Here is a 27,713-nt window from a genome sequence, read left to right as displayed (position 1 = left end):
GCTTTTATGCGTACCCTTCACGTCAACAGAATGCCCCTTTCCACTATGTTGGATTATTAGCTGAAACTGAAATGAAACATGATATGGAAATGTGACTAACATTTCATCTTTACAGCAAAGGATTTCAATTGTCAAAAGTTGATACAGATCTTTGATAATCCCAAAAATTGGTATCAGTGCTGATGGGCGGTTTTAGACACCCCCACTCCTGGTGTATGGCAGATTCAACTTCTGTTTTTTCTTTTAAAACCAAGTAGGAAGAACAAGGCATTTGGGTATGCAACTTCTAGCTCATCAATTCATATGCTGATGGAACATCATGTAATGGATGACCCTTTATATTTCTTTCTATTATCCTTCGTGCAAGGGAAACCTGTTTCCCAACCACAAAAACAAATGCCTTTCCCTTCCCCCCAGCACCCCTAGCAGTTCTTCCGACACGACGTACATACTCACTTGGATCTCGAGGGAAGTCAAAGAGCACAACATGATCCACACCAGAAAAGTCAATCCCCCTTGATGCTCTGCATATAAGTTACAAGATCTTCAGCTTCCCATGGATAACTAATGCAAAATGAAAAAAATAACCACCCTGATCGTTTTTTGGCAAGCTAGGAGCCCGTTTGGGAGGGCTTTTGCATTTGAGGTGCATCGTGTAAATTGAGCTGTGGTGGTTGAGCACCGGTGTTCCGGAGAAGCTACTCAGGGTAGCTTCATATTTAAGCAGTGATTCAGGTGTTCGGAAAGCCCGTGTTTGGTAAATATTCGGAAAGCCCATGCTAGCTTTCCAAATATTTACCAAACACAGCTTCTGGTGTTCCCATGTGACGTCCAGCTCGGAACTCCAGAAGCTGTGTCCCGAAAGCCCTCCCAATAGGTTCCAAAAATAATAATTAGTGGGAAGTTGGGAACTCCACTGTATTACCTATCAGTGCAAATCAGGAACAGAGAATCTACTTCTGAAAAAGGATTGGAAAACTCTTTAATATTTGCAAGGCGTGCTTCTTGTGCCAAGGCTGCATGGAATGGCAATACTCTGATACGAACTCCTTTCCTATCGAACCGTCTTAATACATTCTCAATTTTTCTGCATGTCTCAATCTACAAACAAAGGTCAAAAATTGAAAAAGAAAACCTTGGCAAGGAGAGATTGTGATACATAATAGAAAAACCAACCTTGTTACAGAAGACGATGGTTTTAGGAACTGGACTTTCCTCTGCAAGCTGCAGTAGAGCAGATTTCTTGTTGAGGAATGCTGTCTCTGGTGTTTTTTCTGTTCCATCATCTCCACTGCAATCTACAAGAACCTGTACGTGTAGCAAGGCGCAATCAAAATTAGATATAGAAGGCTATAAAGCTGCCAAGTTCTGTACATCCTACAACTACAAGATGATTGTTGATTAGCCTTGCAAGATGAAAAGAAAAAAAATCTGGTATAGGTCTATATTGCAATAAACACCGCATGATATTGGTATATATTTAATAATTAATAGAGGTTGTCTGAAATGACACAAGTTCATATCTTGGTAGGGCATTGCAGTGCACAAGGTTCCTGCCAATGCAGGGTCTTGGAGGAACTGATATATGCAGCCTTACCTCTGCATAAACAGAGAGGCTGTTTCCAAGATTTGAATCCTGGTACACAGGTCACAGTGGAGCAACCCAACCATTGCACCAAGGCCCATCCTCTTCAAGGTAGTTTGGCTAAAAGGTTTTTATAGCAGCTTCAAAGTGTCAATCTGACATAAACCTCCTGTTTTATGTGGGCTTAGAACTGATTGTCCAAGACAAGCGTGCTTAGTTTGTCGTGCACTGTCAGCATAAAAGTGATCAACAAAGCACTTACATAAACTAGATAGAAAATTCATGATCAATTGGACAATGCCTTTATTAGCACTCTTTGAAGAGACACTATTGTTCATTAGTGATAGTTGCCATATTTCTGCAAGCTTAGCATGGTCAAATACCAGTTGGACAATTATGGCAAAATAGTTCTTATATGATATTCTCAGCAAAAAATGATTAGATAACTAGGACTCTAACCTATTCTTTACCCAAAAATACATTAGAGCCATGATGCCTTGGTTGATAACATAAGTTATACATGAGGCTAAGCTAGGAGAGACCACATACTAAAATAAGTTCCATTGTTAAAGAAGCAGTTTTCTACACCAGTAAGAAACCATGAGAAGTGATACATTTCAACCAACAAACCTCTTCAAGGCCAGAGCTTGTACGGTGCATGCCAGGTCCCATAATCACTTCACAATCAGGAAAAACTTCCACTAGCTTGTTATATATGTCCACTGGTAAAGTTGCAGTCACAAAAAGATATTGTGTTGTCAAAGGTGCAGAGTTGATTAAGCTTTGCAGTGCTTGTTCAAATTCTTCATCACTGAAGAGTATATCTACTTCATCTAGAATAGCACTAACAGTACAGAAAGAAGAGATGTCAGTAAAAAATTTATATGGCTGTGCCTAAATCTAGAAAAACAAGATCATCGTGTCAAGCAATGTAAGATGCCTGAGAACATTATAAAACTGAATTTTGATGGTAGTAGCTTAAGGAATCCAGGGTCTTCTAGGATTGTGGGAGTATTCAGGAATGAGGAAGGGATATTACTGCTATGTTCTCAGGCCCAATTGGAGGAGACTCTCTTAGGGCTGCGATCCTTGCAGCTCTGGAAGGAATCTAAAGAGCAAGAGAACTGAATATCAGACATTTGGTCCTGGAAGGTGACTCGAAGGTGGTGATTAGTTGGCTAAAGGAAGAAGACAGTGGTTTGTGGAGCTATAACAATGAAAAGAAAAAATTCAATTGGCTGTGTAGGGACATTGAGATGCAATACAGCTGGGTGAAGAGGACTGATAACTCATTTGCAGATGGGCTGGCCAAGCAAGGGGTGAATAGGGAGTCTCTGTTTTGGGCTAATTTTTAACTTTCTTCCGTTGTATCCTTTTGGTGGGGAGTTAAGACATTTTACCTCCCCCTATTGTAACTAAAGTTTCACAAAACTTCACATCATTAATAAATTTTTTTGTTACTAATAAAAAAAAAAAGCAATGTAAGATGCCTGACCACTTAAGGTTTGTCAAATGCAAGAACCCTTCTTGAAGGAGGAAAATAAAACGGCCAGGTGTTGCTATAAGAACATCTAAATCTTGCTCTAGATTTTCCAACTGGGTTTTCTGTCGAAAACCACCAGTTGCAACCATGGACCGAAAGGGTACTCCACATTTTGACATTGATCGACAATTTTTCAACACCTGAAAAAGTTACAACTATGTTAGAAACTGACTGCATAAAACCATCAGCCATGATGCAGAACTCAGAAGTACACCAATGAGATGAAAATATCCATATGCATGAAAATGATTGAAGTTGTTATTTATGCATGCAGTTGGCATTTTGTAAAAAGATAGTGTTCTTGTTTTAGGGGACTAAAGGGTTGGCTGACTGTTCATTATAAGTTGTTTATAGCCTATTTTGTTTAAGGGTATTCAACTAATGATAAAGTAAGCTTATGATGTTCATTATAATTTTTATTATAGCCTATTTTATTCAGAGTAGCATTTTTTTTGGTATTCAGTACCATGCACCATTAATAACATCCCCTTGACCCCCTTCTTCCCCAAAGTGCTGGTTGCGGGATTCGATTCCTCGTCAATGCTGGAACAAACCAGCTAACACACCAATGAGCCAGCCCTTGGTTGGTGTGGAAGGAGGAATTATAGAGTAAGCTGATATGACCCAGAAATTTGACACGCAGTTCACAGACTTACAGCAGCATTCACACACTCAAACATCAACAAAAGAAACTAGTATTCATTCAGCAGAAACATTAACAGTTGGTCGGTTCTTCGAGAGACCGCCGGCTCTCCCAAACACTCACAATATTCTTTACTCAAAGAAAACATACCACCCCCATCCCCCAAAGCCCCTTCTTATACTCTACTGATAGCATAACTGACTCCCTCTATAAATGCCCAGCTGGCCTAGTTATAAATGCCCAAAAACTCTTCTTATTCATAACTGACAGCTATAAATGCCCCAAGACTCTCCTTATTCCCTCCAGCTATAATTGCCCTCATGTGATTAATTGTTCAATTATTTCCCCCCCTTAGCTGATTGTTGACCTTTCCTCTTCCTGAAATTAATTGGGGCCTATCATTACCCGCCGCCCAAAGTCTAACCTTGTCCTCGAGGTTAAAATGAGAAAACTGGTCTCGAAGTAAGTCAAAAGGCTCCCAAAAATCTTCAAAATCAGGCAGGCCCAGCCAATGAATAAGAACTCCCAAACCAGTAGCTCCAGGCATAGTGGATGGACGCACGCCGCGTACTGATATGTCCCTGCACAGGCCAAGCAGCAGTATCGCCCAATGCATAGATGGTGTGTCTGCTTTGTCACCTCTTGAAGCATGTCTATTTCCTCCAGCTTTGCGTTTCCAACCTTCAGCCCTCTCCATGATCCTCCACAGTCATCCTGTCCCCTCCCTACATGGTGTGTACTGCCCCCAACTTTCAGGCTTGTAGAAGTAAGAGAGCCTAGCAATCGCATCCACAATATCAGCTGACTCATTCATCATAATTGCAGCAGCTGCCGCTAAACCCGTTTGGACAGCCTGGAGTGCATCAAAATCCATCAACACATCATCACATATGTGCTTTGGAATCAGTGGAACAGAAGAACCCCCTGGTATCACTGCAAGCAAATTATCCCATCCACCTCTAACTCCTCCACAGTGCCTCTCTATCAGCTCCTTCAATGGTGGAATACTCATCTCCTCTTCATTTGTACAAGACTTATTCACGTGACCTGAGACACAGAATAGCTTTGTCCCAGAATTGTTCTTCCTGCCAAAACTAGCAAACCATTCAAAACCACACCTTAACATGGTGGGGGAAACAGCCACAGTTTCAATATTTGTAACAGTTGTTGGGCATCCATATAGCCCTGCCTTAGCTGGAAAAGGAGGCTTCAACCTTGGTTTTCCTTGTTTTCCTTCAAGGCTTTCCAACAATGCCGTCTCTTCTCCACAAATGTAAGCATCAGCCCCATAGTGGATATGAACATCAAAATCATATCCAGGTGGAAAACCCCTGTTATGTCCCTCATGTTGTAAGTTACGTATCATAGCATGCAAAGATACCTGAGAAGAACAGAGAGAAGGATCGCCCTGTAATTTCACCCGGACACCTCCCAAATTGAGCTTCATAGACATGTTGCCCCAATTCATCACTGAGTCCCCGAGGGATTGCTAACCAAGGAAAACCAAGAATGACATCCGCAGAGCCCAACTTAAAGGAAAGAAATCAGCAATGACATCCAATTCGGGTAAGTTGAGGCAAACCTGACGGCAGACTCCGGAAGTTCTCACCTCCTCACCATTTCCCATCTGAACTCCAAATTCGTGTGTAGGGGTGCGGGGTAATTTCAATTCTTCCACTAAAGTTTCGGAGATAAAGTTGTGGGATGCACCCGAGTCTACCAATATGACCACCTCACGTGACAAAATGCGTCCATGTACCTTAAGGGAATTTGCCGCACACAACCCAACAAGAGACGAAACACAAAGCGCGGCTGATTCTGGAGCCGGAGCAATTTCAGTGTCCCTGGAAGTGCAGTCCAAATTAGACGCATCAGAAGTAATTTCCTCCACATCATCTTGAACCCATAAAACCTGAAGTGATTTCTGAGCACAACGGTGTCCCGGGCTGTATTTCTTGTCGCAACGGAAGCATAGACCTTTCGCACGTTTTTGCTGCATCTCTTTATCGGCCATCTTTTTGAAAGTAGGAGGTGGGGCCTTAATAATAGGGGCTGATGAAGAAGGAGGGATTGCAGCACGTGCAGGTCGGGTGACAGCAGGAGTAGTCACTTGCGAAACCCGTGAGTTAAAGTGGGTTCCAAAGAGGGACGTTGTGGGCCCACGAGGAAATGAACCTGATTGATAAGCCCATAAGGCTTGATTCTTCTCCTCAATTTTCTGGGCTGCAACCATTTTTCTGATCAGCCCAACGGGTTCCATCTGTCGGAGTTCGGCCTGGATATCTGGGTGCAACCCATTAACAAAGGCTGCTTCAAGGACTGATTCTGGCAGGTCACGTAAGGGAGCGGAGAGCACCTCGAATTGGCGACGATATTCCTTAACAGTAGAAGACTAATGTAACGAGAAGAGCTGCTCCTGTAAATTACCTTCCTGAGTTGATCGAAAACGTTCAAGGAGGAGTTCCTTGAATTCTGCCCAACTCCGAAAAGGTCGCCGACCATCCTCCCAATAATACCATGCCAAAGCATCACCCTCTAAACAGACCACGGCCGCCCGCAGTCGTTCTGCCGGAAGCAAGCCATTAATCTCAAAATAGCGCTCCGCGCGATAAAGCCAGCCGTCTGGATTTTCCCCATCAAAAATAGGCAACTCCAACTTCCGAGGAAGTGGATCAGAAGTATGTTCCGGCACTGACATTGAAGAAAACGTCGGGAAAGTTGCACTCTTCCCTTTGTCTGCCGCACAACTTGATGTGGCTACAGGAGGAGCAATGTCAGTTGTAGACAAAGGAGCTGAAAAGGTCTGTTGCTGAAGCAACAGATCAAAACGTCCTACCAGGTCTTGAACGCCTCCCTCCAAGGATGAGATCTTCGAAAGTCCTGCTGCTATCTTTTCTGGATCAAGTCGCTGAATCTCATCATGTAAGCCATCCACTTCAGAATGCAGAGAAGTCTAGCGTTCTTCGAAACCCTCCACCTGCGATGCCACTTCCTTAGCTGTCACCATGGCCGAAGAAAGATGCGCTCTGATACCACTGATATGACCCAGAAATTTGACACGCAGTTCACAGACTTACAGCAGCGTTCACACACTCGAACATCAACAAAAGAAACTAGTATTCATTCAGCAGAAAACATTAACAGTTGGTCGGTTCTTCGAGAGACCGCCGGCTCTCCCAAACAATCACAATATTCTTTACTCAAAGAAAACATACCACCCCCATCCCCCAAAGCCCCTTCTTATACTCTACTGATAGCATAACTGACTCCCTCTATAAATGCCTAGCTGGCCTAGTTATAAATGCCCAAAAACTCTTCTTATTCACAACTGACATAGCTATAAATGCCCCAAGACTCTCCTTATTCCCTCCAGCTATAATTGCCCTCATGTGATTAATTGTTCAATTATTTCCCCCCCTTAGCTGATTGTTGACCTTTCCTCTTCCTGGCATTAATTGGGGCCTATCATAAGCTTATGATATTAGTCTATTTTTACCACTTGTGTCAAACTCTCTTTCAGTTGGTCTTATACAAAGATTAAAATGTCAATATTTGTGGAAATGTCGGTTATCCACATATAGCAAACATGTCAAAAATGTTGCAAACATCATACGAAAATATTTTAAAAATTATAGACATGGTGGAAACATTGTAAAATATGCAAAAATATAGAATGATATTTTATGAGATGAATCAATGACAAAAGAAGCATAAGCTGGCCTTTTTAAATTATAACCTTGTTCCAAATCATTAAACAAGGCTAAAAAACTAAGGTTAAAGACAAAATAATACATTGTGAAGTTGTCTTGTAAACCTTAAGATTAAAAACTACATTATAGAACTTGTTAAAGCAGAATTTAAACTCATAGAAAGTGATATTGATTCTGTTAGATCAACTAAATAATCTATTACACAAACAAAACTAATATTTAAGTTCATGTTACATGAATATCAAGCTGGCTCAAAGTGGTAATCATGTACATTAGGCAGGAATAACATTGCTACTTCACATATCTACAATATTATCACCAATTTATGTTATAATACTATCTCTTGCATTCCACATAGTGCTGGTAGTGTTTTCTGGGGAATATTCAATTCTAATAAAATTTTCTGTCACTACCCATGGGAATGGAAATTTGTTGTGGAAATATTAGGAATTTTATGGACATTTTAAACCATGGTCTTATATTTCAACACCTCCAATGGATCTTAACAACCTTTCATCCTACAAATTTCATCCCAAAAGTCCATTAAAAACCTAGTTTCTGCAATTTTGACAATTATTCTCACAATAAAAAATGTAGGCCTTTTGTGGAAAACTTGTGCTGCTGTAAAATTAAGGTTATGTTTGGATAGGCTTCATGCTTTGCACTTTCAAAAGTATGAAAGTGCAAAGCACACATTCTGCTTCAACTTTTGTACTTTTACTGTGAAATGCATTTTGCAAAATATTTTTTTCAAAAACATACTTCTCAAAGTACAAGTAGAACATGGCATTTGGGTTATTGGAAATATGGATGTCATGTGGCAGTTTTGTTATATCCAAATGCAATGTGGCATTTATAAACTGCCATAACACCCATATATGCTGCCATGTGGCACAAACACATCGCTAAATACATTCAAATGCCATGTGTCATCTATATATGTTGCCACATGGCACAAATGTGTCATTGAATACATTTAAATGCCATGTGTCATCTATATATACTGCATAATTGCACATGTGTCATTGATGCCATGTGGCATCCATGTATGTTGCCACTTGGCATAGGCATGTTATTGAATACATTCAAATGCCACATATCATCCATTTATGCCACCACATGCCACACACACCATTGATGTCATGTGGTACACAATGTCACTAAATACATTCAAAATTATCTTGAACAATAGGAGGTGAGAAAGAGGAAACAACTATAGCACTCCAACCTCTAACAAAGTCAACATAAGAGAAGTCCTTGAAAAGATTCAAAGCTTTCAACCAATGACTGATCTTGATGGTTATGCCCTCAACATGTGCTTGGATTTTTCTTGCCCTTGAAAGATCTTGTGGTTTCTTTCTTCCCAAATTGACCACAAGATAGATGCTCTTGTTCTCCACATCACCCTACCTCTTCTTTGGTTGTTGGAAGAAGCTAGAGTCAAAAAGGTTCACCACACTCGAGGGAGGAACCCACCTACAACCATAGATTTCAAGGCGCCAAGACGAGGCTAGGCGACAGGGGGGCACCTGGTCGCCTAGGTGATGGATTTTTTTATGTAGAAAACATAGATCCTAGGGTAGTTCCCTAGGTACCATAACCATATTTCCTTAATAATTTTCATAAGAAATACCAATCCATGAGTATTTACTAACACCTTATGCCACAAGTTGTCCTGCTCTAAGAGAAATCTCCATAACCACTTTCCTAACAAGTCTAAGTTTCTTAACCTAATATTGCCAATGCCTAAGCCCCCATGTTCCCTTCTTCTAGAAACTACTTCCCACTTTACTAAGTGATCCTTTTGTGAGTCTCTTGGTTCCCAAAGAAAATCTCTCAAACTTTTTAATCCAATTTAAAACCTTAACAGGTAGTTTGAAGGTGGGTAAGAAATACTTCCCACTTTACTAAGTGATCCTTAATAGGTAGTTTGAAGGTGGGTAAGAAATACACTAGTACATTGGCCAAAGTAGACTTGATTAAAGTAATTCTACCCCCTAGTGAGATGTAATTTCTCTTCCACCCAACTAACCTCTTTGTGAATCTTTCCAAAACTGGGTACCAGAAGCTTTTTGACCTAGGATTTCTCCCCAAAGGAGGCAACCCCAAGTAAACCAAAGGCCAACCACTTACCTCACGGCCTAAAGATCTAGCCACAGAAAGCACCTCTTCTTCCTGCCTATTTACTCCCACGACATAGCACTTACTCAAATTGATTTTCAAATTCAAGGCCCTCTCAAAGTGTCACTAAATATCCAATTATCCATTTCCTTTAGATCCCTTTCATAAAAAAGTACTAAATCCAATCATCTGCAAATTGTGAGTAACAATTATTTCTTGCCTCCCAACTCTCCAACCTCTAATTAAAATCCTTGAATCAACCCTGGAAATTAAGACACTTAAAGTCAACCCAAAAGTAATTGTAAGTAACAAATACTTCAGCAAATTGTGAGTAACAATTACTTCTTGTCTCCTTGTCTAAGGCCCCTCTTAGTAGGAAACAAATCCCTAACTACACCATTTACCAAGATGGAGTAGTGACACATAGTGATACATTCCTCAATCCATTTACACCATCTCTCTCCAAAACCTCTATTCCTCAAGACTTCTAGCAATAAATCTCAGTCCACCAAATCATAAGCCTTTTATAGATCAAGTTTACAAATCAGACCCATCTCTTCTTTTCTTTTCCTGTATCACACACACTCATTGTTGGTCGCAATGATTCAGCATCATCTATATGGATTTATAAACCAAGAAGCAAGATGGATACCCCAAATACCTTTCAGTTTTTCCTTTGTAATGACTATTTATTTCACTTGCTTATTTCTTCCCGATACCTCTCTAAAGGTTTTTTTTTATTTGGGAGTAAACAAACTATCACTTCTCATTAGGGGGTCATATTGGTCAGGCTTAACACCTATAGTAAGTGCTAATGCTTGGGCCTAGGGCATCCAGGCCTATAATTTTAACCATATATGTTGCAAAGATATGATACCAAAACAACTTTGACCAATCAAAACACCCCCAGTTAATTTTGATGAATACCAGCTTATTGGTTACCGGTTGATTGGTTATAAGTTTTTTAGTTATCATGCCTTTCCGGTATCATAGTCGGACTACATACATACATATAAAATGTATATGTATTATATATGTGTCATATTATAATATTTATATAATATAAAATATAGTTCTAAATAACACACATATGATCACCCCTACTTCTCATATACAAAAGGTTAACAAAAAGAAAATAAAAATGCACAAGAAATGATAGATAGAATTGGGACAAGAAGGAAAGAAAATAGGTTATAGGTGGCACAAGAACTGACCTGAGAAGCCAACTCAGCGGTTGGTACCAATATTACTACTCGAGGACTTCTTGATGAGGGATTACCAAGTCCTTGTAGCTCTTCCTGCCTAAGACGCTGTACCACTGGTGCAAGATATGCTAATGTCTTTCCTGATCCACTTTGATCAGCAATAATGCAACTCTTTCCTTCAATAACAGGAGCAAATGTCATGCCCTGCAGTATGTCAACATGCGATCAGTAAGTCCCAACTCCCAAGAAAGGGAAAATAAGTCTTAACAAAGGAGTGGATATGTGCTTTTGATCAATGGAAAACTGCTGCAGTCCTCCAAGCATGAATTGTAACACTCTGGTACATTAATCCTGTAGAGGATATGGTTGCATGAAGTTCCCCTTCAGGGATGATGGAGGATATAATGGTGTTTCTGTAAAACAGGTTAGACATTTAGGGTTATTTTTCACTCTAGGTTTATATGGGGCCATTCTTTAATTTTAGGTTGTTATGTATTAGAGGCTTATTAGTTATTATATAAGTCAGTGTATTCTTTCATTCTTTGATAGTGGCTTGATCTATCCCTTTCCATGGATGTACGCTTTCAAGATAAACCATATAAATCTTATGTGTATTTGCTCCCTTGTTTTCTATCAGAATTTGATTTGTCAAACTTTGCTCATCTGAACTATTAGGATCTTATGTACTTTGAGAAGAGTGGTGGACAGTAGAATTTGGAAACCTTCCCCTTCTGGTGTGTTCACTTGCTCTTCCTTTTTTGATATCCTCATTCAATCATCAAACCCTGTAAGGAGCTTTCCTTCAAAGGAGATTTGGTGTCAGCCTGTACCCCCAAAAGTTCAGGCTTTTTGTTGGGAGGTGGTTATCCAAAAATCAATACTCTAGTTTTGTTGCAAAGAAAAAAGCCAAATGTTTGCCTATCACCCCATGTTTGTAGCCTCTACTTGGGTTCTGGTGAGACGACCACACACCTATTGATTTCTTGTCCATTTGTATGCTTTATTTGGACTTGGTTCTCTTCTATCTTTGGTTGTAGGTGGACACCTCCCCCAGATGTGGCAAGCCTTTTTGACCCAAGCTTTTTCAGGCAACCGAAGAGGCGTGGAAGATTAATGTGGAGAGCCACAAGAGCAGTTATCTTATGGTCAGTTTGGAAAGAAAGGAATAATAGAATCTTTAAAGGCGTGGAGAAGTCCAAGGAGGCAATTGTAGAAAGGATAATTATTATGACTATTCATTGGTTGAAAACTTTGGATTTGTTTAAAGACTTCTCAGCTGAAGACATTTACAGGAATTGGGAAGTGGTGGCTTCTACAACTTCCATGAAACCTATTGTGCAGGAGTTGTGGTCCCCACCAACACAACAAAGAGTGAAGTTGAATTTTGATGGGAGTTTTCAGAGATGAAGATGGCAGAATTGTGGCTTTGTTTTCAAGACCAATAGGAGTGGGGGGACTCATTGAGAGCGTTGGTAATGGCCTTGCTTCAAGGTGTAAGATATGCAAAACAGTTGGGGTTACACCAAATTGAGATTGAGGGAGACTCTAAACTGTTGATCGAGTGGGCTGCAATCTGGTAAGTTGGGAGCCTGGATTTATAGACAGCCCATAAGGGAAATCCGCAATACAACAAGGGAGATCAGTGCATGCTTCAAATGGACAAGGAGATCAGCTAATGGTTTAGCTGACACGTTGGCTAAACAAGGGACTGTGAGGGAGAGTATGTTCTGGGCAGTTTTGTAAGAAAGATAACTGGGGCTCAACACCTACTTGGGGGTTGACAGCTGTACTTAATTCTGGAAAGTTATTTTAAAGTTATTTAATGAAGTTACCATTTCCAATCAAAAAAAAAAAAAGAAGAGTGAGTAGGAGTTAGAACCAGACACTTGAATATCACTTGGACTCTTGGTTTTCTCATACAGTTTAGTCAAATGACTTATCCTAAGAGTCTAGATAATGATCAGAACATTTGGGCAAATTTTAAGGACTATTTTTAGTCACTTGGGAGATTTCTGGCTTGCTGAAATTATCAAAAGTTGGCAGCAGATTCCATAGTTCATCTTCAACCTTGGCATCTGTTTGCTTTTGGGTCCCTGAGATTTATTTATTTTTATCAGAAACACAGAAAATCATTCATTAAATACTTGGGTCCCTGAGATTTTCTGTTGCCTTGGTGCCTCTAATCACTAGATAAAACCTGATTTGAAAGTCAGTACCTTAGGCTTCAAAAAAATAGGCTTCAATTGAGCCTATTTTGGAATGCTTACAAAGCTATTTGGTGGTATTTCTGTCTATTTCCTAAACGCTATCAAATCCTTGGCTCAAGAGGATTAAGAAAAGCATTTCTCAGGAACTTAGGTGTCTTTGATCAAACTTCTGTTGGAGATTATATGGTCAGTACATTTTATAAGAAGCAACTTGAATATTCGAAAGAGGTATTGAAGAAAGGAATTTAAGGTCAGGGTTTTGATTGTTTTGGTGTGTGGCATTATTGATTTGTATATTCTTGTTCATTTATTCTCTTTTTTATGGATTTTCCTTCCAGTCATGCTCTGGTTGTCAAATTGGATTTCTGTTCTTTAGATTAGTGGCTTTTTCCCATCAAGAAGTGAGTTAACCATTCATAAGAACTGGAAAATATTCTAAAGATATCTCTGGTAGCCCCCAGCATGTAAAGCAGTATCTCATTGACAGACCATCCTCATAACATTTACAAAATAGGTAGCTTAGACTTCCTAGTCAAATAACATGAATCATTTTGCACATCTGTTCAAATGACTATTTATTCACATAAAATCAAAAGAAACATTACATAAATGTAGTAAAGTACCTGAATATGTGAAGGGCGAATAAATGACTGAGCTCTTAGAGATTCAATCATATAGTCACTGTACCCCAGATCTTTGAATGATTTCCGGCTAAAAAAACCACTGTCAGTGGACAATTTGCGCTGCTTCTTTAAAAGGTTCAGTGAACCAAATCTCGAGTTCTGCATGGGTTCACCATTACCCCATTTTCTTAAGTAGGCAGTGGGAGCTCCTGAGACTGAATGGAATGGTTCAGCATCTTCATTATCATGCTCGTGAGCTTCCGATGATGTTGTTTGGTTTCTAAAAGGATGTTCTTGAGTTACTTCAGAACTCCTTGTGCCTGGTGGTACCTCAGAACCTTGAAACATATCTTTGATTTTTTCTGACTGGGAAGCTCTTGACATTCTCACAATATGTCTGAGATGACCTGTACTTTTATTTTTCTTGGCGAATTCAATTTCTGGATCTGAAATATCGGATAAATTGGAATGCAAGTTTTCTGCGCCTGACTCCCTATGAATGGATCCTCCAGTTTCATGCTTAGTCCTAGAAGATTTTCTGATCATAGCTCTTACTTGTGGGGCTTTTAGTCTGCCAAAACTTCCAGGCAAGCTCCGGGTATGTGAGGTGGACTCATCACCATTCACAGCGGTTGCAGCAAGATCTATTCCTGTGGTATCAAAGGAAAGGGGAATGAATGTAAACAAAAGAGGAGGAGGAGGAGAGAGAGAGAAAGAGAGAGAGAGAAAGAGAGAGAGAGAAATAACTTGAAATTGCTGTATTCTGTTGGGAAGTCTACTACGGGAAAATCAATACCTTGGAAAACTTGCAGAAAAAGAGACCCTCTCTATGTCTCTCCCCAAATTGGTGTTTCTTGTGCAAGGCCCAGAATGAGGACTGTTTCCATTTGCTGATTTCCTGCTCCCTTGCTACAGACTTATGGAGTTGGAGCCTTAATTTATTTGGAGGGAGGTGGTCTCCGCCAACTGATTTGAGTATGTTATTTAACCCTTCTTTTTTTGTTTGGCACACTAGAAGAGGCAAGTTCATGTGGAAATGTGTCAAGGCAGCAACCTTATGGACACTATGGGAGGAAAGGAATGCAAGAGTTTTCTTAGAGAAGGAAAAGATTAGAAGAAGGGAAGGACTGCATTCTAACAAGAGCAATACATTGGCTGAAAACCTTGGAGATATTCGATGATTTCTCTTTTGATGATTTGTGGAGGAATTGGTTAGTAATAGCTAATCCTTCTACAAAGAAGAACAAATGCTTATCAGAATGGGATCCGCCGTCAGAAGGTATCATCAAGTTAAATTTTGATGGAAGCAGCCAAGGTAACCCTGGGCCATCAGGTATTGGGGGTATCCTGAGGAACAAGGACAGCAACATCATCTCCTTATTCTCAGGACCGGTGGGAGTGGGGGACTCTATGAGGGTGGAAATACTAGCTGCAGTACAAGGAATTCAGATTGCTAAGCAGCTTGGGGTGGAGCATCTCCTAGTTGAAGGGGACTCTCAGGTGGTAACAAGGAGGCTGCTTAACCCGGATGCTACCATTTGGGGCTACAAAGAACTCATCAAAAAAGTAAAGTGGTTAACTAGGAACATGAGATTTGAGGTAAAATGGGTAAGTAGGTCAGCTAATACTATGGCTGCTTCTCTGGTTAAACAGGGAGTATCCAGGGAGGTCCTTTTTTGTGCTATTTGTAAGTTGTTATAATATAGTGGAAGCTATACTTAACTAACCAGGAGAGGTTGCATCTTGTGCCTCTCCTTGGGACATTGTACTATTCTCCTCTGCTGATTAATAAATCTCATTCATTTATCAAAAAAAAAAAAAAATAGATGATAAGAATAAGATGCTCTCCCTGGATTACAAATCTACATTGTGTGTCAGATTAGATGTTAATGTTATCAAGTATTACCCATACAACTTAGTATTGAGAACTTTCACATGTTCTTAAAGAAAGCCAATTGATTAACAACACTCTTTGAGTTTTTTCAAATCATCTAGAGCCTTCCCCTATTTATTTGTTACTAGCAAATGTGCACATTCTTTGCATGTGGAAATTTTAGATGATGATGATGATGATACTAATAATATGTGAAAATTTTTATATTTTTTATATTTCTATGTGTATAAAAATAACTCTTATTTATCCCACTAATTTTTGTTTAATATGATGAATATATAATGTTAGAGATGTGTGCAAATGTTTTCTACACATTTTACATAATTTTTTGTGTTCTTTATCATTTTGTAACTTTTACTGTTTATTTATAACATCAAGGTTTGACCCATTTGACCTGGATAGTTGAATTGCTTACCCACCACCTAAACAGAATAATAGTTCATTTTAGGGTCAGTTTAAAAAAGGGAGGAAGAGGGAAGAGAAGCAGTAGAACACAAGAGTTGTAAAGGAGGAGAAGAAGCTTGATGTTCTGCTGCCGCCACTTTAATTAATATTTATAGGTTATGCTCATTACATGGAAAGGACAGATCTGCCCTTAGTCTTTACATAACAAATAGAGCAAAAATAAGATTGAAATAAATAACTGAAACAACTAAATGACCAATAGCTAACCCTAGGCAGACTAGAACACCTTCTACCCTACAAACACAGTGGGACCGTAGCTGTGGGGCCCACATCAGTGTTCTCTACACTCCCCCTCAAGTTGGGAATAAATGTTTATCAGTCCCAACTTGGATAGATCTGCCTCTAGCTTCTTCCGTGGTACAGCTTTGGTGAGGATATCTGCCAACTGCATGTTGGAGGTGATGTATGGGAGACACACTTCTAGTGATGAGACCCTCTCTCGTACAAAGTGTCGATCAATTTCAATATGTTTAGTCCTGTCATGCTGCACTGGGTTGTGTGCTATATTAATAGCCGCTTGATTATCACAATACAGCATCAGGGGCTTCTCATACTCAATACCCAACTCCTCAAGTAGTGATCTCAGCCAAAGAATTTCAGCCACTCCGTTAGCCATTGACCTGTACTCAGCTTCAGCACTAGATCTAGAGACAACACTCTGTTTCTTACTCCTCCAAGAGACCAGGTTACCTCCCACAAGAGCACAATATCCAGAGGTAGACCTCCTGTCATCAACACTCCCAGCCCAATCGGCATCCGTATAGACTTCCACCTTCATGTGGCCATTGTTCTTGAACAGTATACCTCTACCCGGAAATCTCTTCAAGTATGCTACTATTCTTTCTGCTGCTAGAAGGTGCGTGGTTCTAGGAGAATGCATGTACTGACTGACAACACTAACTGCATAACTGATATCTGGCCAAGTGAGGCATAGATATAGGAGCTTTCCCACTAACCACTGGAACATAACTTTGTCTTCAAGCAGCTCCCCACTCTCTGCACTAATCCTGTGGTTCTATTCAATGGGTGTATCTGCAGGTTTGACACCCAGCTTTCCAGTTTTAGCCAACAGATCTAGAACATATTTCCTCTGAGAGACAAAGATCCCCTATTTAGATCTAGCAACCTCAATACCCAAAAAATACCGTAGTGTACCCAGATCTTTCACCTCAAACTCTTGATGAAGGAGCTGTTTGAGGGACTCAATCTCATGATTGTCATTTCCTGTCACCACAATATCATCAACATATACTGCAAGTAGTGTCAGTGAGAACTCCACCCTCTTGATGAACAGTGTATGATCTGACTGGGCCTATACATAACCGAACTTCCCAAGGGCTAGTCTGAATCTGTCAAACCAAGCTCTAGGTGACTACTTCAAACCATACAATGCCTTATTGACCCGGCAGACCTTCTTACCTGCCTCTGTATCATAGAATCCAGGAGGCAACTGCATGTAAACCTCTTCCTGCAAGTCTCCATTCAGGAAGGCATTTTTAACATCCATTTGGTACAAAGGCCAAGTGTAGTTTGCTGCAAAAGATAATAGAACACGAATGGTGGTCATCTTGGCTACCGGGGCAAATGTCTCCAAGTAATCTATACCATAAGTCTGAGTGAATCCTTTTGCAACTAGCCGAGCTTTGTACCTCTCAATGGAACCATCCGCATTGTGCTTCACAGTAAATACCCATCTGCATCCAATTGGTTTCTTTCCTTTGGGCAAGTCAACTAGCTCCCAGGTATTATTTTTCAACAGGGCATCCATTTCAACTTGCATTGCACCTCTCCACTCCGAGACTGATAGGGCTTCTTGCACTGTTCTTGGAATAGGGACATTAGCAACGAAAGTGAGATAGGACCTATAGGAGGGAGATAGGCGATCATAGGACAAAAAATGGGAGATGCAGTGGGTTGTAGATGTGGTGCAATGCCGTTTTCCTTTACGGATGGCAATGGGAAGGTCAAGGTCATCTGCAAGGGGTGAGGTAGCAACAATGGAAGGAGTCTCTGTGAGCCCTGGGACTGTAATATCTGGACTTGGAGCCGCAGAAGAGGTTGGAGCTGGCCGGGACTGCTGATGACCAGGATCAACCTGCCTGCATCGCCTGTGATAGACTCTCAACTCCCGATCCCCCTGACCACCTTCGCTACTGCAACCCTCATCACCCACTGGAATAGGTAAGGGAACAGCCCCAAAAGTATTAACCCTGCCCTCACTGCACTCCCCTTGAAGAAAAGGACCCAAATCTCCACGCTCACTACTAATATTAACCCTGCCCTCACTGCACTCCCCCTGAAGAAAAGGACCCAAAACTCCACGCTCACTACTCTCCCCCTGAGGAGAGACCCGAGAATAGTAGGGTGTCTCCTCAAAGAAAGTGACATCCATGGATACAAACTTCTTCCCTGAGATAGGATCATAGCAGCAATAACCCTTTTGAGTTTGTGCATAACCAAGAAAGATGCATTTGGAGGCCTTGGGTTCAAACTTGGAGTGATGGGGACCGAGAAGCTGAACAAAACAGGTACAACCAAATGTTTTGAGGGTAACAGTGAACAACTCCTCATCTAGGTATAGAAGGGAAAAAGGAGATGACATATTAAGAACCCAGGAAGGAACCCGATTAATAAGATATACTGCCATGAGGATAGCATCACCCCAAAAGCGAATAGGGACATTGGAGGTAAGATGCCAATGGCTTAGCAAAGTATTTCTTTGCATTATCAGATCTAAGAACTTTGATCTTTGCATCAAACTGGGTTAGGATCATTTGGTGAAAGTTTTGGGTCATGGTGGGAACCTCATCTCGTGAACGCATAAGATAAACCCAAGAAAACCGGGTATGGTCATCAACAAATAACAGAAAATATCTGTACCCACCCATGGAAGGAATGTGATATGGCCCCCAAACATCCGTATTCACATAATCAAAAGGACGATTGCTCCTTTTATTGCTCAACGAATAAGAGTGTCTACAATGTTTAGCAAACTCACAGCTCTCACATTGCAACTGGGACAACTCAACAGACTCAAACAAATTAGGAAACAGACTCCTTAAGGACCGAAAAGACAAATGACCCAATCGGTTATGCTTTGGCATAACCGAACTCACACTTTGGGAAACAAGTGACTTCTTATCCCCTAACTCTTTCTGACGAGAACTCTCCCCGAGCAGATAGATCCCATTCGTCTCACGGTCAGTCCCAATCACCTTCTTCGTCTTCAGGTCCTGAAAAACACACCGATCAGGGAAGAAGGTTACTGAGCAGTTCATGTGTTTGGTAATACTACTAACTGAAAGAAGATTAGTATCAAACTTAGGAACATGTAAGACAGAAGACAAGGAGATGGTATCCGATAGCTTGATGTCACCCTTGCCAGAAATGGGGACAAGAGAGCCATCAGCAATAGATACTTTATCCCTACCAGAAGATAAATGATAAGTGGTAAACAATGAAGGCAAGCTAGTCATATGGTCGGATGCACCTGAATCTATTACCCAACAAGGTTCAGTGGTACCTGAAGCTGAGGCATGGCAGGCTGAGGCTCGAGTACCTGAATTTGCGGAAGCAAATGTGGCGGGGGCTAATGGTGATTGCGGTGGCTGAGCTGAGTTCCCAACTTTCCCTTCCAACTGTATAAGAGCAGCCCGAACTGCGGCTAAGGTCTCTAAGAATGTGCCTCTTGTGCCAGACGAGGGTGCTGAATTAGTATGCACTGCCACATGAACGTTACCCTTCTTGCTTCTTAACTTTGCCGGGACCAAATAAGGATGTAGCTTCCAACATGTTTCTTTTGTGTGTTTGGGTTTCTTACAATGCCCACATACCACATAACTGCTGTTCCCAATACTGCCTTCTGCCTGATTCTTAAACTCCATTTCGGTCAAGAACCAGAAGTCTCAAAAAGGGTTACTACAGTCAAAACCAGCACTTGGACTATCAACCACAATCACAAAATCAGTATAGAACCAATTTGTACTCACAGTAGATGTACATGAAACAGGTATAAAACTGATCTGAAATCAGTAACCACACACAACAGCAATAGTCCGAACTGTTTTCACCCCCTTAGAAGAGTTCGAAACCCCAAAAGATAACTGAAAAACAGTTTGAAGAACAATCTGATATGCTGGAGCCGAATTGGGGTTTTAATCAGTCCTAAAAGCAAATTCTCAGCCGTACACTCCAGACAGTACCGTACGGATAAGGCTTGTAGTAGGGTTAATATGAAACCCTAAAACTGATCAATGCTGAGGAGAGAACTATTAGGGCTTGCCGCAGTATTAGATCACAAGGTTCAGTTCAGTACTAGGGTTTGCCGCAGGATTAAGACAAAACCCTAGAGAATAGAAAGATAAACCCTAGAGTGGTTCGGCCGCCCTTGCTAGATAGGTCCAACCTATCTTCTCTGATAGTACTTCTCTCAGAAAATAAAAAATTTACAATAGGATGTTGTTCGCTGCCTTCCAAGGTTACCCGAACCCTAGCCTTCTCTGATTCTTCCTGATCACCAACTCGCTGCAACTGTGGCAATTCTTCAAACAGCTGCTAATCCTCTGGAGATCTCCAAGAACCAGTTAACGAACTCTACTTTCTCAGCTTCCAGCCTTAGATGGTTCTCATGTGGTCGGCTGGACTAGACTCACATGAGAAACCCTAGCTCTGATACCAAGTAGAAGTTCAGGACTGTTATCAGTCTTGAACCCTAATGGATTTCAGGTTCGAAAATAAGAAGAAAGGTAAAGAGAAAAAAGGAGGAAGAGGGAAGAGAAGCAGTAGAACACAAGAGTTGAAAAGGAGGAGCAGAAGCTTGATGTTCTGCCGCCGCCACTTTAATTAATATTTATAGGTTATGCTCATTACATGGAAAGGACAGATCTGCCCTTAGTCTTTACATAACAAATAGAGCAAAAATAAGACTGAAATAAATAACAACTGAAACAACTAAATGACCAATAGCTAACCCTAGGCAGACTAGAACACCTTCTACCCTACGAACACAGTGGGACCGTAGCTGTGGGGCCCACATCAGTGTTCTCTACAAATTTAAATGAGGTGAAAAGTAGTAATTCAAATTAGACTTTCAATCCTCACAATTAGAAATGGACTAAATTCAAAAATAGGGATATTTTAGTCCAAGGAAAGTTCTACACTCCCATCCATACTTTCTATGGTAGTATAGATATGGATTAGATTACATAATGTGTCAATGGCATTAAATACCTCATTGACCAAAAATTAAGAATCCCTAAGTGAACATAACAGCTAGGTCACTTTCCATATGTAGACATCATGATGTTCACAGCTACGATGCAACTCAGGACAAGAAGAGGTTATCAACTCAAAGCGAAATCAATTGTCTAAGAATACAAGGCCATATATCCCATTTGGGAGCAGTATATTAAAGGAATTAGAAGAAATGCTTCAGCCTGATTATAGAGAAAATAAACAAAAGACCTGATGGTCGGAATGCTAAATCCTATTGGCTGATGGTAAATACACACTCATCAAGGATGTCTGTCAAAAATTCATATTCCTGTACTGTTTGACTATCTTGATTCTGAAAAGCAGGTTTCAACAATGTTAAACAACGTAAAATAGCTCTGGTACCATGTCAACCAACATAAAATAGAATAACAACTCAAGGAAGAAGCAAGAAGAAGAAATAGAGAAACACCAAGGTTTAATGTGGTTCGGCTTGGTAGTCTACATCCGCGGGAAGAGAGGAAACATATCCACAATGAGAACAAGAGATACAACTCTCTCTCTCTCTCTCTCTCTCTCTCTCTCACACACACACACACACACACTCTTCCTCACTCCCTAATCTCACACAACCACTTGTTTAAATAAGTAGAAGACCGAAATACATCAAAATTACACATAAGCCCCTTTTTCTAATAAATACATATAGGTCCCCATAACTTATCAATATTACAAATACAACCAAATACAATACATCTCTCAACAAACAAATTGAATCTTGGATTCTTGTAAAATTCTTTTTAATGGGAAATCAACAAGGACGGACAGAATTTGAGATAAAACAATATGATTTGCTTCCCCCTTGAGATGGGAATGGGATTCAAAGCTTGAAGTGAATGTCTTAGAATGAAAATTTGTTGGTCCTTTCTAGAAACAAAAATATTTTCTTTCTTGATGCAGGTATCACTTGCTGTATGGATTGGAAACTGAATGCTCATGGCAAATCATGAAAAACCATTTTGATATGCTAGAAATGACGATATTCTTTTTCTTTCCTTTTCCCCTATATGGTATTTGGTGCAGGTGATGACCTTTTGTCTAGTTAATTGATAGCAGAGGGGAAAATAAAATTGTCAATCGAACATGCAACAAACAAAAACAGAAGTTAGAAGACTTGCATTCTTCCAATATATTCTTCAGCAGTTCCACCAGAAGGATGACTATCTTGTTCATTCATCAAAAAAAAAAAGGATGACTATCTTGTTTGGAAGTAATCTTCAAGAGAAAAATCTCATGTCAGACAAGCTTGGCATGGGATTATACAGGTGAATCCTATAGAAACCTCAATTAGGAATGTTTGATTTTGTATATAAAAAATTCACCAAAAACCATTTCTGCAGGAAGGTAGTCCAGGGAAAACAATCTGGATCATCTTCTTAATCAAGGCAACCACACTAATGAGATGTAACCATCATTCTAGAGTGTGGAGGACATTCATCTGTCTAAGGTGGGGAAGTTCAGAAAAAAATAAACTGGTGCAAGTTTCACAATGCTTGTCCAACCTTATCCAGCTTGAAACAATCTAATGCAGCTGAAGCCTTAAGAATCTACCAGCATCAGCCTAGAGAAGCTAGGTGCTTGTATTTTTGGGAGTAATATGGTGTTATCATTGATAGGGGCAGAATTGCCATATGATCCCTTTCTTAAAATTTAATTAGTGTAGAGCAAAGTAATAGGAAAATTTATTGAAGGTTAGTGTAGTCAGGAAGTTTTGTTTTTAAAAAATTCAACCATAGGGAATCTCTTTCAGTTTTGGGAGAAAGCATATTGGAGCATCTTCCAAAAAACCGTTTCCTAGGGTTTCTTGTTCTCATTTGTACTGCAGCTAGTTGCTATTGGAGGTTTTATATTATTGTTTTCCTCTGATTTCTAGTGTTGTTCTCGATGGTTTATTGACACTTTCAAACAAGATCTGTTAACCAAATTTTCATCCTGGGCAATTTACAGAAGGCTAAGCTTATAAACTGTGGTGTTTAGAGTGTAAATACATAGCTATTTTGTTTCAGTTTCAGTTTTGCATGGACACACAAGGGAATCTAGGGGTGCAATTTGGGTTGGGAGTTTGTTAAATTTTCAATGGGTCTAAAGCCTAACTCTTTTTTTTGAAGTAATAAAAATTTATTAAAATAAAAAAGAAATTACAAGAAAGATGACTAAAGGTCACCTTAGAGAAAAAAGACAGCAAAACATCCTCCAACACCTCAACAACACCCTTCATCAACCACTGCCAACATATACCTCCCCACAACACAGCCCCAGACAAGTTTTACAAACATAACAAAATCAACCAAAACCCAATATACTCCACAAAAGAAAACAAAGACACCAAACACAACACTCCTCTTCACATATTAACCACCACTTTACTCTAACTTACAGCTTCCCCAGTGACATGAATAAGAACCCCTTTCTTTCTCTTCAAAACTTTGTTTGTTTTCTTCACCTTCTTGATCAGCCCTACTCCAAATAAACTTCCTTTCAGTCTTGAAAAAACTTTTGAGATTGGAACAATTCGAACATCTCTCTGATTTTTGAAGCGTCTTATTGTATTAGAAAACTCTTTCAGATCTTTTGGACCCTTTAAACTATCATTGATCTTCTCAAGCACCAAGACTGCGTTCTTCTTAAAAGTCCAGATTGCAACCACCTCACCCCCCCTCTTTGTCACCAGTCCCTTTCTCTCCTAGTGACATCTTTCTATCAAGATTATATTCAACCCTAACATTAAACTCCACCTCTTCCGGAACCACCTTACTCTCCTCCTGACCCTTCTCTGCCAATTCTTTAAAATCCTTCCTTGCAAAAACTCCACCCAAGAAAAATAAACCCAATGTTTTACTAACCTCAACTTCTGTATTAACTACCTCATTTTCTTGGGCATTTCCTTCACCTATTTCATCATACCCCTTTCTCCACCTTCAGTCGCCCTTACTTCTCTTCCCACCTCAGCACCCCCTCCCCTTCAAGCCCTATTTGTTTAGAGAAATGCTTCATCTTCCCTACAATCTCTTCCCTCCTGATTCCTGCCAATTTGCATCCTCCTGCCTTCCCCCTTGCACTTGAAAGCCTTCGGTCCAACTCTACTCCCATTCTTTCAGCCTCTTCACCGACCAGCCCTCCTTCAAATCCACCAACCTATCTCTCACAATAGGTAGGCGCTTCACAACCGCTCTCACTTCCTCCTCCCTTCTGCAGTATTGTCATTGAAACATAAGCACACATCCCTTGAAACTTCTGCCGCATCCACATCTACTTTGGAAATGTTCTCTTTGCATACCTTTGGCAAAAGCTTCTCCCTTGAATCTGCTCTGTCACCAGAAAATTTAGCCAAAGTCGATCCCTTGCTGAAACACTTACCTCCAATCATAGTACTAACACCATTCAAGATAGTCCCACCATTGTTTCTTTTCGTTACAAACTCCCTTTGGTCTTCTGCTGATATAAATTAAAAAAAAAAAAAAAACTCCCTTTGGTCTTCTCTGTCGCCAGAAATCTTAGCTGAATACTAACTTGAGCCCAATGTAACTGAAATTCTTCAAATTGAGCAACCCAACTTGCAGCCTTGCAGGAATCAGAATCCAATGCTGCCTGGTATCACTATTTACGACCATTATGAACTGAGTCATATTGTCTGATGCTGTAGTGTTGCGAAATATTTAAGTCTTAGATTAACACAATTTGTTAGCATCAACTTCCTACTACTATCATCCCTCAACTACTCATCAAATGAAACACAAGTAGAGACATTTTAAAAACTGATTCACTCTCATCTAAATTATAGGCACACGGTTAGTTTTCAGCCATGCAAGTTGGGAGAAAGTCTTCGTTTTACTTCAATGGTTTTTGTTTCTTTCTTTTAAAGGAAAAGAACGAACAATTCCCTCAATTTCAGCAGAGTAACCGAGTTCGGTTAAGATACGTAGAGATTCACCTCAAAAATCTAAAACTACCCACGTGGGAAAAAATCAAAAATCGAAAAAACCATATAAGAAATCCCATCAAAAAAAAGAAAGAAAAGGCAGAAATTCAAACTTACTTCCTTTGTTGTCATCGCTGCTGGGTTTCCAGGAGAGAACTTCTTTGGAAGGAATGGGCGAGTCATCGTCACCCCAAACAATGAATCTTTCTCCCGTGTCATCGTCGATAAGCTGATACGCTCCTGGAGCCCCCATTGGCTTCCTAGTATATCCCGCTCTAACACAAAACCTGACGGATTTACATGTCGTTTTGCTCCAACTGAAACTGCAGCATCGACGACTGTGTCTAACCGAAACAGCATTGAAGAGCTCGAAAAGTGCAGGGGTTTGGGCGGGTTTGGCTCTAAACTTGAGGAATTTTGGGAGGTCTGGAGGAGCTTGGGCAAGCATCGTTCAGGTTTGCAGTGATTTTCTCCTTTTACAGAACTGAAGCGAAGCAGAAGGAGGATAAGATTTTTCAGCTTCGCGGGAGTTTTTGTCAGGAAGACAGGGCGATAAATAACGGAAGCGGCACGTACGAGCATTCGGTCTAAGGTAAAAAGACTTAAAGCTCCCCCCAGGTTTCCGATAAATACTAGAACCTCCTTTGCCCTTAAATGTTCTTTAAATTTTGGAGAAACATTTTTACCGTTAACATCGTGGAACAAATTAAAAGACAAAAATGTCCTTGATTATTCTTCAAATTTTCAAATTAAGGCATCTTACCGGAGTTGCATTGTTCTGCCATGAGTTGCTTTCTGATAAGGCATCTTACCGGAGCAACAAGAGAAGAGCGTCGAATTGATGAGCATTGGTCGGCTTCTCGAGGCAGTTTTTGTATGCAGAGAAACCATTAGAATCAAGTCTTCATATCAGAAAGTTCATCACCGTTTAGCAACTTTGCATGTATCTAAGGTACGTAAATTAATTGCAAGCAGCTTCCCTCCTATAGCCATTCTGAAAATTTGTGTCCATCAACCATTTGATGGTCTTGTTGCTGCTAACAAACTCCAAATCCATTCCTAGTCTCATCGTCAATGTCTTCAAAACCATCAACAGATGGTTTTTGTTTTTAAGAGAGATCTAATTGACACCAATTGGTAAAAGCTATAAATCTACTTAAATTGTAAAACAGTAACATTTGCAAGGTAATTTTGTAAGGTTTTTGTTTAGTTATATATATTTGCATATTTGCAGTGGATATTGTATTTGACCACTGGCAAAAGTTGACCAGGTCGTTTGAGTATCTTCCCCTGCAACTTCCAGAGACAAAGGTAAAGATGGGCCTGAAACTCAACCGCCTCCACTCTTTCTTCTCAAAAGTGAATGTCTGAAACCTCCGCCGTGGACAAACAAACTTGTAAACCTTGAATTAACATACTTGCAGTTTTGCTCCTTTGGAGTTCAAATTGCCCATCTTTCTTTATGCTTTGGAAGGAGTACAAATACAAATATATACAGTACAAATATATACAAAATAATACAAAATACAAGGTTTTGCACACTACACATTTGTATTTGTACTCCTTCCAAACTGAGCCTTATCAGAAAATAATCCTCTATATCTGATTCCCTCATCTTAAGTTTTGCAGCCATCAAACCTACCAGCTCAACTGCTCTGAGTTCTTCACAACCAGTGGAAAAGATCTCTGGATCTCCAGATCTTCCTAAAACCTACCGCAAAACCTCGATTCATCGGAAATATGTTAAAGATTAGGCCATTCTAATCGAGAATGAACCCATGAAGAAGGAACTATAGTGGTCGCTTCACGAATGTTAAATCCCCCTTTCTTTTGTATTCTTTGTGTTTTTAGCCATTTCCATCATCAATAAGATCTATAAGATGATTTTTTTAATCAGAAAAATGAGAATTTTATTCAATTAATAGAATTACATACAGAATTACAGCAATTAGAAAGCAGACATTGCACCATAAATTGTTATAATAAAGCCCAAAAAATCTGTTGCCTTCGAAGTTTGAACTCCTTGTTTGGCTAGAGAATCAACCATTCCATTTGCAGTTCTCCTGATCTATGTGAACGAGGCATTAAATTCCCTTGCTATGCTTACTATCCCTTAACAGATGTCTATAGATCGAAGGGACATTACAACTTGAATTGGTTCAAGATATCACTACTTTTGAGTCCCCTTCTATCTCCAAGTTCTTAAGATCTGCTTACTTAGCAAGTTTTAACCCTTGTAGCAGAGCTAATAGTTTAGCTTTTAACGAATCACCTTCCCCTAAAGGTCTTGGGTACATAGCCAAAACTTTGCTTGAGGAATCTCTGATCACACCACCAATGCCTGCCATACCCGGGTTTCCTATAGAGCTCCCATCAAAGCTCAGCATAATTTTGTTGGGACCTGGGGGCTTCCACTCCCATCACCTTTCTTTCTTCTCAGCAGTGTGTCACTTCATTCCATGCTCTCACTATCTCAGTAATTGAGAAATTTTGTTTTTTTTTTTTTTTTGATCAGTACCAGTAATTA

The 27,713-nt window shown here is 40.1% G+C and overlaps 2 protein-coding genes across 6 annotated transcripts in view; one reads left to right on the top strand and one right to left on the bottom strand.

Annotated features, from left to right (window-relative positions):
* The window catches only part of LOC104590014 (knotted 1-binding protein), a 40,641-nt gene that overhangs the window by 2,301 nt on the left and 10,627 nt on the right, over positions 1 to 27,713 (top strand). For 4 of the 5 annotated variants that reach the window (XM_088903370.1, XM_088903372.1, XM_088903371.1 and 1 more), the window contains one exon: positions 22,168 to 25,297. The exons of the other annotated variant lie outside the window; for it this stretch is intronic. In XM_088903370.1, the coding sequence (XP_088759496.1) occupies positions 22,168 to 22,294 (127 nt within the window). In that variant the 3' untranslated portion in view covers positions 22,295 to 25,297. Of the gene's footprint in view, positions 1 to 22,167; positions 25,298 to 27,713 lie in introns of those variants that run through there. 5 annotated transcript variants of the gene reach the window in all.
* LOC104590011 (DEA(D/H)-box RNA helicase family protein) lies at positions 73 to 25,730 on the bottom strand. The gene is made up of 8 exons (XM_010248504.3): positions 25,304 to 25,730; positions 13,638 to 14,287; positions 10,817 to 11,011; positions 3,081 to 3,268; positions 2,216 to 2,429; positions 1,177 to 1,308; positions 926 to 1,101; positions 73 to 524 (listed from the first exon to the last, which is right to left on the bottom strand). Exons 1-8 carry the CDS (start codon positions 25,632 to 25,634, stop codon positions 287 to 289), a joined length of 2,124 nt encoding a protein of 707 aa, XP_010246806.1. The 5' UTR covers positions 25,635 to 25,730; the 3' UTR covers positions 73 to 286.

The sequence above is a fragment of the Nelumbo nucifera genome, chromosome 4 (genome assembly GCF_055504915.1).
Source record: "Nelumbo nucifera cultivar China Antique chromosome 4, China Antique-T2T, whole genome shotgun sequence".
Lineage (NCBI taxonomy): Eukaryota > Viridiplantae > Streptophyta > Magnoliopsida > Proteales > Nelumbonaceae > Nelumbo > Nelumbo nucifera.
This window is presented reverse-complemented; position numbering and strand designations above follow the sequence as displayed.

Excerpts from the sequence above, each read along its gene's own strand:
- LOC104590011 (XM_010248504.3), bottom strand. The coding sequence starts at position 25,634 with ATGCTTGCCCAAGCTCCTCCAGACCTCCCAAAATTCCTCAAGTTTAGA. Across the intron at positions 14,288-25,303 it reads CAGCGATGACAACAAAGGAA|GAATAGATCTTGCTGCAACC; the intron begins GTAAGTTTGAAT and ends TTGATACCACAG. Across the intron at positions 525-925 it reads TTCCTGATTTGCACTGATAG|AGCATCAAGGGGGATTGACT; the intron begins GTAATACAGTGG and ends ACTTATATGCAG.